Here is a 15,770-nt window from a genome sequence, read left to right as displayed (position 1 = left end):
GAGAAGATACAAAAGAGGAATGTTTCATCAGAAGCAGCCTCAAACAGTAACAACTGGTGAAAACAGATGTCTGTGAAACCTTTGGCCAGCCCTCAAGGCCAGGGTTTCCAACACTCCTATGAACCACTGCACTTTCTGCACTAAATTTTTATTTCAAGATCACTTTTTTGTTTAATGGTTTGGGCTTTTAATTCTGTCTGCTTTAAAATTTAGAACCGGTATTATCTTTGCCCATCTATATCTCACCCACTTCTTCCCATTTCAAGTAACATGATGGAGCAGAACTACAGTAACAGAATGGTCACTGCATGTGCTCTGAAACATTCATCCCTACACAGTGTGACTGAAATTAAAAAAGCAACATGTCATTTACAGATATGGCAGGTCACAGAAAATGTAGTCTACAACTAGAATTGTTTGGTTAGGTGACCACAGCCTTGCTAATGTTTTAAAGCATCTCTTCCAACCTGACAGAAGTGAGAAGAGCAGAGGCCTCAGATATTTGAGCTGTCACCACTCCCTTTTCAGTACTTAGATGTCAACCTTGGCATCTGGAGCCCACACCATGCAATAGTGATGAAGGACTGACAAGTTTCTAGGCTAAAATTTCATCAGGCCTTATTTAAATGCATCACTTGCCTTCATTTACTTTCCATTAATGAGAAGAGATCAACATGAAAGAGGCCTCACTACAATTTTAATCATTTGACAAGATCACAGCTTCTGGGGAGCTGCAATATTAAGCTTCAGCAGAAAACATGGAAGCTGCAAAGAACTTCTGAGCTGTGCTTTTGTAGATGGGGGCATTTTTGGCAAGACAGTAAAGATGGTGTGTCTGAATCTAGAACTTTCCAAATCAGTACACCAACCCATAATTCAAATGGTACAAAATGGATGTTTCTGCATGAATTTTATATGTCTGTGTTTGTGAATTAAAGCACAGTGAAAGAACAGACATTTTAGTAGAGATCTATAAAATTGAACAGGTCGTAGCAGTATCCTAATGGATATCGTCAACTTGATAATAAAAAGGAGTGATGCATTATTTGTGTTTTTTAAACTAATTTGATTATAGTATGACCTCAAATATTCCTAGTATGCCATTCTTACTCATAGTATAGTATTCATACTGTTAAAATATTCAAAATGCTGTTTAAGGAATTTTATTTATTTATTTTATATTAAGTCCAGTATTGTGTGAGGGTGTTAAATGATTACTACACATAATATTAAGGTTTATCTCTTGCTTCTGAACAGGGCTATATTTTTGTCCTAAGGTTCTAAGAGCTTTTTCAGCCACAGAGTAAAACAACTGACACAAGTTTAATTAGGAAACCTGTACTTGAGAAAGCAGAATCCTATGTTTATGGTTTAAAAAATCCCAAAATATAGTGTACTTTCTTGAATCACTGGAAGATTCATGAGAAAAAGCAATGTATATGTTACTCTTTGTGAAAAGCTGCCGGCTCCAATTTTGGGACCTCAAAGAACAGGTTTCTCTGCCATGTGAGTAATGAGCAACACTTCACTATTTGGTCCTTTTAACTTGGTGAAAATGTCAATACATAGTCAAAATATGCTTATTGGCCAACTATTCACATAGAGAACCTCATAAATTGTATATAAATACGTGCACATGTACACTCTGGTTTATAGGACTTTTAATCAGGGATCCAAAATATTTCACAACTGTGTGAATCCCTCATTTTACAGGCAGGACCTACATTTTCCCAAAGCAGTCCAGAGGGACTGAATTTTGATATGCCTCTTTTCAGAATTGCATTTGAAGCAGAGATCTGTTGGCACTGAGTAGTATCCAGTGAACAATATGATTACACCTGCACTCAGATACTTAATATACATGAGCATATTATGTGATATATATTATATATATATATATATATATATATATATATATATATAACATGATATTATTATATCTGAAAAGTCAGAGGAGATTAAGTACTTGAAAATGTTTGTATTGTATCTAAGGTGATAGAAAAGACTTTTAAAATAAAGCAGTATTTTGTTGCCATATACTTTAGAATCACAAGCAGTTAACTCTTTTTATTATCATACTTCACAAAAATAAAAACCTTAAAGACTCATTTAAGAAGCTCCTGGATACCTATGCCTGGAAAACTCTTTAATTACATCCTATAAATTACCTCTGAGATAAAGAATGCATTGCTGTAAAATGAGCATCCTTTTTGATTGTCTCCTCAAATGTTTTTATGTCACAATTTTAAGAAAAAAAATTAGCTAGATTACTCAAATGAAAAAGAAAAACTAAACAGAAAACAGAGCCCAATGTGAAACACCAGTACTGTGCCATTCAGGTTTATACACGTTATAAGACACTGGTACTGCTGCATTTTGTTCTTTTAGAATAAAAAGTACCTCCCCTGTGGAGCAGGTACAGCCAATGTGAGCAGAGACACCTATTTGAGCACTTCTCTGTAAGTAGGGATGAGCATTGCTTTTGGTATTTCTCTTTGCAGTATTTCTGAGAATGTTGTCATATCACAACTTAAAAAGAAATCTCCAGGCAGCACGTTACAGACAAGGATTCATTCCTTTTTGTAGTATCACAAATCATATATCCAAACTGCACAATAGAGAAAACAGGTTTTAGCCTAATTTCCTAAGACTAAGTGACAGTAAGTTGGAATTAATTTTGTATAAACTTAGTCAAGAGATAAACATTTCAAAGACAAGCGAAAATACTTGTCGATCTTCTCCTAATGGGAAAACCCTACCAAAAATGTCTACATTATAGCTAGGAACAGCATAAGGTAACATGCTTTTAGTTATTTTTAATTAAAATTTAGGTTTTTTGACAATTTATCAGTTTCTAGCTATATGCAACTCATAAGAATTACCTTCCTACACTGCTAAGTTTACATCTCTTATCTAGAGATCAGAGATACTCCACAGAATGAAAACCTTACTGTTCCTATAGCCAGGTTTTATCACCAGATAAAGACTTGCTCTGAAGTCCATGTGCGCAGCTGCTGAGGCCATGTCAGCAATAGCAGCAAACCCATGCTCCAATTTTTGCATTCCAGCACCTGCTCCTCAGTTCCCTGGTGTGTGAATTATGCCGCCTCAGAGCCCCCTCACAGTCAGCACTACCTTTTTTTTTTCCTCCCCAGCAGGAAAAAACTCGTGAAGGAAATGGGTAAGATTTGGTAATGACAAGCATGAGAGATGTATAATAATGTGGTAAAAGACAGACACTTATGCTCCACATGTGGTCTGCCTTTCCCCATTACACAGTCCCTGCATGTTTGACTTGTTTTTCTCTAAAATGTCCACCATTAGACTGATAACTTTTCAAAATGCCTCCAGCTGATTTTTGCATGGAGCGCAGTACTTTACGTTTCCCGGGCACTGCACAAAAGAGATGCAATGCTCTTGCAGCTAATACAATAGCAGCATTAAAAAATCCTCTGGGTAAGGACTAAGGAGTGAATTCATTGTTTCATGCAGCTGGAAAAGTCCCATGGAGGTTCCCCCTTTCCCCCTCAGAAGGCCCCTAGAGCAGGTGAGCAGGCTCGGCGACTGGCTGCCTGCCACCCCAGAGCACCCGTGCAGGAGGGGCTGGGGTCATGCTAATAATGGGAATGGAAGTCACGGGGGCTTCCTGCACAGAGCTCTCCCCTGCTGATACACTGGTCTATAAACTGCTCCAGCTGGTGCACAACCTGCCTCGGGGCTCATCTGTCCTCTGCCTGAGCTGGAGCCACTATCAGCTCCCCGACACGTGGAGCGTTTTTCTCTATGTTGCTCTCATCCTCTGCTCCCTACCACTGATGAATCCAATCCTTTGGCCATTTTGAAATATGCCAAGCACAGTGATGACCCGGGACAAAATGTTTAAAAAACCAAGTAAGTAAAACAGAGGCTGTTAAAGTGCTACTGTAATAGTGAATTTTACTGAAAAAGAAAAAGAAATTCATCCCAGCTGTTTGGTTAGCAAGTAATGCATTAACCCTCAGCTTTATCTCTACAGCTTTCTGCTGGAAGTGATGCTGAGGGAAAGGCAGTGCCAGTCATTTCTAAGTTCTAGATGTTACTGCTAACATCTGGCACATGCACACTCAGCACTAGGAAATTTCCACCTTTGTTCACTTCAAAATCTTAGTAAATCCTGTTTTCCTTAACATGCACTTGCTTATGATACAGAAGAGTAAATCACTGCAAATTCCACAAACCGCTCTAGAGGGATTTGGGGGATCTTGAATGTTTTAATGTATTTAAAATGGTTTGGTGTTTTGCTTCATTAAGCAAGCTCCCTCTAGATACGCCCTACTTAAACAGAAAAATGTAACAGAAAAACATGCTTGGGGTTTTTCAAGGTTTCACAATCAGAATTTAGAAGCTAAAGAAGTTTTGCAAGGTGGTGTGAATTTCCCCTGTGACCCATTTTGAGGGAAAGGGCTGCTGAGCACAGTCCAGTCAGCTGGAAACCCTGCAAACAGCCTTCATCTATGCTGTGCTTCCAAGGGGAAAATCACTGCAAGGAAAATTGATTTTAGGGTCATTCACCCTCAGTGGCAACAGCAAATTTTGGCCCACCCACACAAGGAGTAAACTGCAGTCCTGCTATTCAGCTAGTCTTTAGATCAGCATTACTACACTCCTCATCTGTTGTGCTGTAATCCCTCATTTCACTGAAATAAAATGGACAAGCTGGAAGTCAAAACTGCAAGGAAAAATCTAAACCTGAACTGTCTGACCATGACATGCTGTTTCCAATTGTGATTTTCAAAGCCGAAAAAACATATTTAATTAATGATTAGAGGTAGAAGATTTTTTACATTATAAGCTATCAGAGAGCAGGTATTGTAACTATTAAACTGAGAGGGAAATAAATTTATAGACGTAACAGTCATTAAGCTGTTTAGTTGATTCATATGAGTAAGACTCTGACTCAAGGGAACATGGCTCTGAAAAGAACAAAGTAGTCCTGAAGAATGACAAAGGTGACCACTTTTCCCCTGTGGGAATGAGGAAGACGTGGACCAGATGATCTACTAAGGCTGCCTCCATTGCCTGGTCCTAATTTCTGAGTTGCTGTACTTAGATCTTTATGAATTTGTGGAGCTGAGCTAAAAAGTTAAAAGATTTTGTTGATTAAATTGTCTTCAAAAAAGATGCTTCAAAGGATTCTTATACTATTATTTAAACTAAATTATGGTGTAATATTAGCTGATTAAGACAAGACTTCAAACTGAGTAATTTCCATCAGCTGGACATAACAGTAGTTAAAGGAATAATGACTAAATGGATAGCACCTGATGTAATTCATCATAATGTAATGTGGCACAATGGAAAAAAAGAACTTTTTTTTTTCCCAAGAGGAAAGAAAAAGGAAAAACTGAAGATTAATTAGGGTTTGGGGTGAGTTTTTTTCTGATTCATTCCTACTTCTACTAGTCAATCCTTTTACTGCAGCATCTCAGCATCTTAGATGTTTTAATGCTCTTCTCCTTAAAGGATATAAACCAGTTTTTTTCAATTACACTGTCAGTTCCTCAAGGGACAGGATGTCTGGTGTTTTACATACCATGCCTAACTCAGCAGGACTTATGCCCAATGTTCTTAGAAACCAAACTCACTCTGAGTAATAACAGATAGAAGAGAACAAATGCTTTGAAATTAGTTTGTTCTCTGAACAAAAATTTAAGACCACATAGTTTAAAAGCATCATACATATTTGAAGGAAGAAAATTTCAAATGGGGGGGTTTTGCTTTTTAAATTGTATGGTACAAGATAATTAAGTATTTTCATTTTCTGGGAAAAAGAAAACAACCCATCCTCTGTGATTAGTTGCCAGCAACTCCATATGTGTAGAAGGGTCAGATGTGCAGAAAGGCTCAGCTCAGGGGTTCTGAAAACAAGGATTTCACAGAACGTTAACCAACCTTTGTTAGCACAGGCCATCCACTTCAGGTTATCAGCAAATGCAGCTTCTCTTCCAATCAGGTAGGTAAAAATACGGACCTGAAAGTAAAATGCAAAAGATAAATCAGTTAATACTGCATTTAAAACATATCCAGTGGAACTTCTGATACAGCTGTGTAATTCACAGGACAAACCCTTTCTAAGAAGGTATTTCTGGTTAAGAAGTACAGTAGGTTAAAAAAATATTTTGGCCAGTAATGTCTTCCTGACAAAATGTGGCTTTTGTTCTGTGTAATAGAATGGTTGAAACTTTTGAACATGTTTAATATCTGACCTTTAACTACAGTTATGCTTAATGTGTAATTAGGAATAAACTAAAACCACTGGAGTACAAAATGGTATGTTTCAGACAAATCTGTTCTGCACTTATGAATTCAGAAAATTATTATGTAGGGGAAGAGGCACTTAACTAGCAAATACTTCTGTAGATAAAGAATCTGCAACACCAGGCAAGCTAATTCCCCTCCGTTTTCAAGGTTCATATGACACAATATCATTGTCAACACAGCAACAGGTACTCAGAGGTAGCACTTTAATATCATTTAATTAATTTTGAAAAAAAAAAAAAATTCTAATGTTTTCCCATTCACAAATGATAATATTTGTAGAATAAACCAACTTCAGACTAAGTTCCCATCGTTTTTTTCCCCTACAGAAGTAGTTTTAAAAGACTCTGAGTCTCCCTCTTTACTGTCAGTTGTGACACCCTATTTTCTCACTGCCCTTTTATCGATTTTCTTACTGGCCACATCCTGTTTCTAGGCATACATAGTGCTTTGTGTTATCATCATGCCTAGAGACCAGATTCCAGTCACAAAACTTCCCCCAGCCTCTCAAACATAAAGTATGCACAGAGCTGAATTGTGATTTATATGGTTTAAAAAGTCTACACACTGATGGTGTAGTGTTGCAGTTTGAGTCCAACAGTCTGCATAATCCAACTCTAAGACTCTAAGGAGCACAGCATTAAACAAAAGAATGGTGCTTTTATACTTTGTTGATTACTATGAAAGCATTAATAAAGAAATTCTTTGTTCTGCAAAGACACATGAAAGTGTACGGTGAGATTTATAGTCTCAAAATACAGCATAAATCACTGTCACATTTTATCTGCCTGCAAATGATGCTTGAAAATAGCCTATGATGAGACTGAATACTCAGAGATTTATACTTAATGATCTGCTTTAATCTATAAAGAATCAAACTAGACTGTGTTCCTAATAAAAGGAGACCAGCCTTATCTAAACAGATGAGCAGTAAGCATGATAACAGGCACAGGCAGCAAAATAACCTACAAAAAACAACATTTCAACAAACTGGTAAGATGGATCATCCTGAGGAATGGGCTATCTCTGGGATACTGTTACAAGGATTTTAATGATTTTTTGCTAAGCATATTTTCTATATCTACTTTACTTGGTTTTGCTAGAAAATATTTTAAGTATGATAAAAATCTGCTAATTATAATTACTTGAAAAAATAAAGGAATCTATAAAACAGAGAGCAAGATGGTGAGTGATCCAAATTTATGAAGTGCTGTTTCCCTCCCTGTCCCAAGGTATTGTGTACTTGCCTTTACACACTTTCCATGGTACACGATATACAAGTGATGTGTACCATGAACAGCATGGAGTAAAAACTCTTTTATACAGTGAAATACAAGTCACACTATAATTTTAAAATACCCTTTCCATATTGCTCATGAATTAATAGAATGACTATTATTCATGGTAGTATTGTAAGAAAACAGCCATGAGAGGATCACAGGAAGGTATTTTAGTTAAAATTAAAGCCACTGATACTTTAAAGTTTTCCTTCTACATTGACCTTAAAGACATATTAATAAGTATTGCAAATATTGTTTCATACTTCATTCAGAATAGTGAGAAAAATCCTCAGGATGAGTTCTGATGGAAAACAATTCTGATTATTCCTCTACTTCTAAAAGTTTCATTTTATCAGGTCATTGAACCCACCTCCATTAACTTAATCCACTGTGAGCTTGCAGTGAAAAGCATTAACCATACACTGCAGATGCATCCCAGAATTAACTAGGTTGGAAAAGACCTTTGAGGTCCTCGAGTCCAGCCTATGACCCAACACCACCTTGTGAATCAGACCATGGCACTGAGTGCCACACCCAGAGCCACACCCAGTCCACCTCCAAGGATGGAGATTCCACCACCTCCCTGGGCAGCCCATTCTTATAAAACACAGATTTGGTATATTATTTTCTGCTTTCAGAGACCATAGCAGTGGCTTAGGTAATAAATTATTAGAACTGAAAATTGCATGAATAATTCTACATTCTAAATCCCATTTTTAAAAACAAGCTTTGTTCTACACACCTTTTAAACTAGTTTTAGTCTTCTGGATAGGTATTCTATGTGATAATTCTGGATGTATAACACCCATAAACAGGCAAAAATTTACTGTGGCCACAGATTTGTTTACTGCAGATACATAAAAATATAACTAACTCAGTATTACAGAAATACTACATTAATTTGGCAAGATAAGTTCAAACTACTTCAATTGCTGTCCATGGATGAGAGTTGTGCAGTGATGGGCTATTTATGGTGCAAAACAGGACACACAGCATTGTAATAACTACTGAAATTGTCACTGTACATTGATTGGACATTAAGGCCCAGATTTAATATCCATCCATATCTCAGATCGAAGGCAAGATATATGTTGGTAGGTAAAGCTGTTAGTAGTGGCCACCAAATTTTCTTCTTGTATATGTGAGGTAACTGAATGGAAAGTGTGTCAAATCAGTCCTGCACTGCAAAATGATTGCTGAAAATGTTTATTTTACTCAAACAACCCACATATAGCACTAATACTGTGTAGTCTGCTGATAAATATGTATAGTAGTATAGTAAATATGTACAGTATAGTAAATATAAATATGTATACTGAGGCATATGATTAAAATCTCTGTAATTAATAATAGATTAGGAAGTATGAGGTGTATCTGTCTCATTCTGTTGTTTGTATTGGACCTTGGAGAAAATAACAAAATTGAAACTATTAGCTTTATAGATATGTGCACTGTGTAGACACAGACTGATGCACCTATGTTGGTATCTTATGGTACAGCATAATGTGAGGACAGTAAAACTTCCTTTGAATCCATATGGAGAGCACGTTGAGTCAAGGGAGACTGAGTAAATTCAAAGTTGGTATGGACACATCCCAGAAGATCCAGTAACAACATTTACATAGTCTACATATGCTCTGGCTGAGTATGAGACAAATGAGAAAAACACCTTTGAATATCCAAGTGCTGTGACTGAATCAAGAGACCACTTTTCCATCAGGGAAGGAATCGGCCTCAGAGGGTGTAAGTACTTCTCTGGCATAAGAACATTGCAGAAAGAGAGCCCTGCAGTTCTGGATAATTTTGAAAGCTTTGCAAGATTCTTGAAAGAGATACCTGAATCAAAATATTTTCTGTGTCTGACCTGCAAAGTATTATATCAACTATATTAAGGCTTATCATTAACTATTAAGTTTGGAGAAAGAAAATATTCTCAGGCAGATGCACTAGTCTTGAATTTCTATATCCTATCTACAAAACTGAAAATTGTAGATGTCAGATTCACTGAACACAAAGCAAAGATTACTCCAAGAGCAAAAACTTTAACCTTTACCCTTTTCAATTACACTTGCTGTTTCTACACAGTAGGTGCTGTAGACTGCTATTTTTGAGCTAATGTTCACAGAATATGGAGTGAGAGCTGAAAGAAACTGAAAGGACAAAGGAACTAGAAACTTTATTAGAGCTTGTGACTTTCTCACTTCATATTTTTCTGAAGCAAGTGTTGAATGGCAAAGAATACCTTTTGAGATTGATGTATTTTAATTATATTTAAAACAGCAGCTGTGGAAACCTCCCATATGTTACCTTCTTATTATGTCTCATTCCTGACCTGGAAGGGTCACTCCCTGGAAAGAGACTCCATTCAGCTTCTCTTCCCACTACAAGATTGCTGCAAATGCTAAAATGGTTCCAAACTGTGGAATCAAATTTATATTGTGCAACCAACTAATTTCTACAATGCATTTTATGATGGCCACCTTGTGTGCACACCAGGACCAGTAGTCCATAGTAAACTAGTGAGAAGCACAACATGCCAGCAGTTGTCATAAACTGCATTGGCAACTACCCCTATCTACACAGCAGAATTAACCAACAGTAAGGCATTGAACCTCCAAGCTCAGTAGTTCAGACACAACTGACCACAAATCTTGCACTAAGACGCCTGAATCAAAAGCAGATATATAACTTCATAAATTATTGGTATTTTTATCTTGCTTTCTCTCTGGTTTTCCATTCTTGTTGCCTTACCTAGGCAAAGATCATGGTTTGGACTAAATAAGGGGTTCGTCTCTACTCTTTGTTGCAGCCCCTCAAATTCTGAAGAATAAGAGAGCTTTGTTAGCAAATTTCTTGCTTTTATTGCCAGAGAATATTCTGAAGTTTGAACCTTTAAACTCTGGACAGAAGGTTTGTCTAAAATCTCAGAGATGTATCCACTCACCCATTGGTGAGGAAAGCTAAGAATGATGATTTAAATGACAGCTATTTCAGTGCTAAGCACTCCACTTAAATATCCACTGAACAGCTTCATCCATTATGTGTGGGCTAATCCACAGTCCCTGAACTGTCCTCACCTCTGAAACTTCATTAAACCAGCAGTGTAGGGAAGAGAATAGGGACCTTCTCTCATCCCTGTTAAGCAAGACAAGTCAATCTGCAAAATTCTACACAATGAAACTGTGAATTCATATCTTTGTGCCAAACAGCTGCTAAAACAGTATTTCCAGAAACTTAAAATACTGTGTGGGAGGGGAAACGGGACTTCTGCTTGAGGCTGACAGTGCAGACCTCTGTTTGCAGCTGCAAACTGCTTCATGGACACCTTCAGCAAAACAGCCTTTCCTTTCTGGCTCAGCAAGAAATAAAAATAATCCTGTGGCAAGAGCTATGGAATTTAAGTGGGATATAGGGACAAAATTCAAGTTCCCATAGTGATAATCTGTGGTGGTCCAGGAACACCTCAGCTATTCTCTGCATTGAGGAGCAAATGGACTGACTGGGAACAATGGATCAACGTGAGACCAAGTGATTGTCTGAACTCCTAAGCAGCCTCACAAAAAGATTTTATTTAACTGTTACAAGGGCTCTCAAGGTAGCTTTTCATAGGTATCTCATGCTTCCCTTCCCACCCAACATTACACTGGACTTGCCACCACTTCCACATTAGTCTTCAATATCACTCTTCACATAATCTCATCCTCCTAGTCCTCTCTCTCCAGAATCCTTTTGTACACCTCACTTCAGAAGACACCAGTGGGAAAAAGGGGAATTGATGCTTCTCTTGGTGCCTGTGTTAAGCAGATGGCACAACCCCACATTTTCCTGCGAGGAATAGCCTGGATGCAGCCATAAAGGATTTTGAGACTCATACTGGATTCACTCATCATAATCAGTAAGAATCACAACAAAAAAAAATATGAACAGGCCCCAGGTCTTTGCCCAAGAAACCTTTCCAAATCTGAAAAGGGAAAAATGTTAAACTTTTAAAATGTATCAAGGTGAGATGTATTATAGGTACTAACTTTAACTGATACACACACAAATCAATCAAAAAATAAACATGAATTCCAAGTGTATTCAGTGCATCTGGTTGTTGCAGAGGGCATAACATACAGGGCCATGAACAGGGATGGAAAAAGAGAAATGGAAATAAAAAGTGACTCTTGAACCTTCAATTTATCTCTACATGTTTCCATTGCCTTTTTTAACTTTGCTTCATTTTTTTATTATGAAGTAGTAAAAAAACCAAAAACAACTATTTGCATTGATAAGTTAATAGGAAATTCCATGAAGACTATGACCTAAATGAGCACACAAAATTCTATTGAGGAGGGGTGCAAAGCCCTGTGATGCAATGTAAGACAGCACTACTTCAACATCATCTTTCCTATTAGAGACCTTTGCCCTGTGAGGTGCTGAAAGCCTCAACTTGCAGTGCACTCAGAGCAAGGAAGCCATGAAATTGAAGACATTACCTCATGAAATTGAATCCTGAAATGTTAAGTTACTCAGTAAAAGGTTCTTCATTGTTAATTTTCCTCCTGCAGTATTCAAAATACCTCTTCTGGGAAAGTTTACATTTATACATTTCCTCATGTTTTTTCCTTCCTGCAATTGCACACTGTACCCAGACAATTTTATGATAATGTTTTGTATTACAGTAATATTGAAACTCCATACATTGTACCCTAAAAACTGATGAGGCAGTTAGCAAAAAAAAATCCTAAATAATCGAAATGTCTATGTCACTGGAAATCAAGATGTTGTAAGCAAAGACTGCAAGAAAAACAATCATCAAGAGTGCTTGCCCAAGCATCCACAACAGCTCTTAGCCTAGACCTACCTCAGAAAATTTGTGCAGGAGAAAAGGGTGCTGCAGTTAATCCCTTGGGGTCAGGGGAAAGCAGCACTGTGTCCCACTCACCTGTGAGGAGCATTTCTGGATCTGCTCTCTGGGTCTAAGGCTGCTGGGAGTTACTTTTGGAAAACTCAAACAAGCCATTTGTTTTACATGAGACATCAAGTGAGGAAATTTCTTCTAGCCAGGAAAATGTGCTGACACACTTTGCTGATTTACAGAAAATTATAATACAGATGAGGATTTACAAAGAATAATTTCCTACTGTGAAAATTCACCCAATACATAAGAAATACTGCTAGCAGGGAGAGATGGGATTATGCTGTTTTATACTGTGCAAGGACAGAGGAGGTGATGAGAAAGGGACCAGCTCAAGGCTTATTAGCACAGGGCTTATTGTTTCCCTGAAAGAGTTTGATGATTGACATAGCTGTGAAAAAACCAAGACAGGATTTTTACATGGGACACAAGTTTTAGTAATTTTACACATCCTTGATTATTGGTCACACAGCACTGAATAAGATCAGTTCCTTCATAGGTGGCACAAACAGCACAGCAGGAGCTTAACAATAAATAATATGCAAAGATGTGGCAAAGCAAATAGGTTAAATGCTATTAAATAACCATTTAGGAGACAGTATTTAAAAGCAAAACAAAAAACTTTCACAAAATAGGTCTAATAAGCATCCAATCTTTTCTAGCTCTCTTTCCTGCCTAGTGTGCAGCTCATGTTAATGATGTCAAATAGGCAGCCAATAAAGTAATAAGTGTGCTACAACAATGTGTAGCTTGAATGTACTAAATTCTTCTTACCAGTTTAACAAGTCATTCAGCAAACACAATTCTCACAGATTTTGAGAATATTAAACTTTTTGGCTAAGACCATGTCTAGAAAATGACATCCCAAAGACAACTCTTCAAAAAACCCCAAAAGCCTGAGATTTCCCCAAACCAGCTTGTTGCCTTTAATGTAACTTCTATTTTCAGCATGAGCTATAACTGTAACAAATTATTTTGAGCCCTATGGGGTTGTGTTATAAATATTTCATCTATATGGAGAGTGTGAATAAAATTTTTAAACATCCCCTTCAAATATTGTGTAAGTACTACAAATTATTCCTGAAGAACTATTTATGAAATATTTTCCTGAGAGTTAAAATTTTTTATTTATTCTGCTTTTTATATAATTGAAGTGGTACATCCAACCATGATACAATGACTTCAATTACATGGGGTATAGGAGGGAGAAGAAAATTTAACTCACTTTTTTAAACTTTCAAATGTTACCTGACATCAGTTTCCTATCATAACAATGTTACTATTTCAAAGTAAAATGAAATAGATTTATTTGAGCTAGGAACAAATTCTATGCTATCATCTGAAAAGCAAAAGAAATTTTTGATTCCATTCCTGATTTGCAAGATTCCAGGTCAGTCATTACAAACCATTAACAAGTCAAGCCTAAATGAACTACTCAAGCATAATTCAACTATAACTAATATTGACATTCTTCAAAATCCTGGAGGATTTGCTGAAATGTAGAACATACATTTTCTTCCTTAAATGCAAAATAGCAGCCTAAACAAATTAATTTGTCTGGATGGAGAGAAGGGGAAGGGATTAGAGCAGAAGCCATGACATAACCAACTTTCTTGGACCTAACTGAAGCTCTTGTGGAAAAAGCAGGCTCACACAATTCCTGCTACTACTCTACTCAACTTCCTTGCATATCAACTAAATTTTTTGCAGGAATCCATGAGAAAGATGAAAATCAGACTAAATTCTAAGTAACCAAATACTGCCAACGTCCCCACTTCTGCTATTACACAGTTCCAGGATGTAAGACAGAACAATGGTAACTCATTCACTGTGCATGGTGCAGACACAGATTAGAGGATGACATAATGGATAAAGCACTGGCCTTTCACCCTTGGGATTTTGTCCAGCCTGCAGTCCTATCAGATAATGGGTTTGGCAATCTCCACTAGTCTCTTTTGGACACTAATCCCCACTACAGAGTCTCTATAATTCATCATATAATTTAATACACCTGGCAACTTTACCACCAGTTCATTCTTTTGTTACATAATGGCCCAAAGTGAAGTCAAGGGTGGTTAATGCTCTGACAACCGGCTATTATCTCCCATAACAGCTGATGTTGAGGGGATTATTGCAGTCATAAACCATTTTATAAAAATTGGCAACTGGGAAAGCAGTGTAAGAAAATAAGGTGATATTTAGAAGTTTTATCACTGATTTTCTACCAATCTGTAATGGAGTTTCTAGCATCCAAAAAATGCTGGAGAGGAAACTTGAGATTAAAGCTACAGATCGTGAGCCAAGAATCTGAGGCCTGAACAAGCTGACAGTCAGAAAGACTTGACTATTTTGAGGTTACAGACACCTTTTGTCTTTTTTTTTTTTCCTCTGTCAAATATACAGCACATTTCTTCTTTTTTTGTCTCAGTTATTTGGTCACCTCTTCACTTTATCAAGATCCTTCCCTTTTCAGTTTGAACTATTTCACCACTTTTGGTACTCCAGTTTTAGACCCACAGATTTGTTCACAAATGAACAAGGGATTTTACTGCTATCCAGACCAGTCAGTGAGGTTAAAAGTGACCCATGAGACAAGAAAAGGGGGAGCTGCACTCAGTTTATGGGAAAAGAAATCAGCTCACTGAAACTGTGGGAAATCTTGGGAAGATGAGCAGCTGAGGATCTAGTCTAAACTAAAATGCCATTAACACACAAGCAAACAGGCAATAGTGCCAAGGTACTCACAGTCACGGGAATTAGCACACACAACTCCCACTGGAAATAAGTATGAGTCCTCCAAAATGGTAAAAAGGCATTAAAAATTTCAACAGATAAAAGTTAACAGAATGTAATTTTTGTTTGCTAGACTGTAGAAGGGTAATTATAAAAGGTGTAAGGTGCTTCTGGGTCTCTGGTACATCACAGCAACATCTCTGCAATGTCAGTTTGTATCACGCAGGTGTGTAGCAATATTTGGATGCTCTATATTTAATCAACAAAATTGCTTTGTAGAACAAATTTCACATTTAAAAAAATCATTAAAATAAAGCCAGAAAAATTCAATCCATTGCCACTCTGCTCTGACCAAGAGGCATTATTAAATGTCCAGTTTAATAAAATATGATCCATTTGCAGAAGTTTTACAGAATTGGTTTGAAGTGAGGTTCTGTATTTCATGGCTCAGGATATCTGTCTTTGTTCAAGCGGGCTTGAATTGATCAAGCTTTCCTTCACAACAAGGAGACATAAATCCCCCTGGCCTGTGCTTTGAACCAACTGTTTTAGGTAAAAGT

General features: G+C 37.1%; 1 protein-coding gene across 3 annotated transcripts in view; it reads right to left on the bottom strand.

The window, feature by feature from the left end:
* The window catches only part of CACNA2D3 (calcium voltage-gated channel auxiliary subunit alpha2delta 3), a 390,394-nt gene that overhangs the window by 136,191 nt on the left and 238,433 nt on the right, over nt 1–15,770 (bottom strand). For all 3 annotated transcript variants that reach the window (XR_011003009.1, XM_068201787.1, XM_068201786.1), the window contains exon 12: nt 5,932–6,010. Coding sequence is in view for 2 of the 3 variants with exons in the window: in XM_068201787.1 (XP_068057888.1) it covers nt 5,932–6,010 (79 nt within the window). In the remaining variant the exon portion in view is untranslated. The remainder of the gene's footprint in view (nt 1–5,931; nt 6,011–15,770) is intronic.

This window comes from Anomalospiza imberbis, chromosome 11 (assembly GCF_031753505.1).
Source record: "Anomalospiza imberbis isolate Cuckoo-Finch-1a 21T00152 chromosome 11, ASM3175350v1, whole genome shotgun sequence".
Classification (NCBI taxonomy): Eukaryota; Metazoa; Chordata; class Aves; order Passeriformes; family Viduidae; genus Anomalospiza; species Anomalospiza imberbis.
Note: the sequence above shows the minus strand (reverse complement) of the source record. Positions and strands in the feature narration are given on the sequence as shown.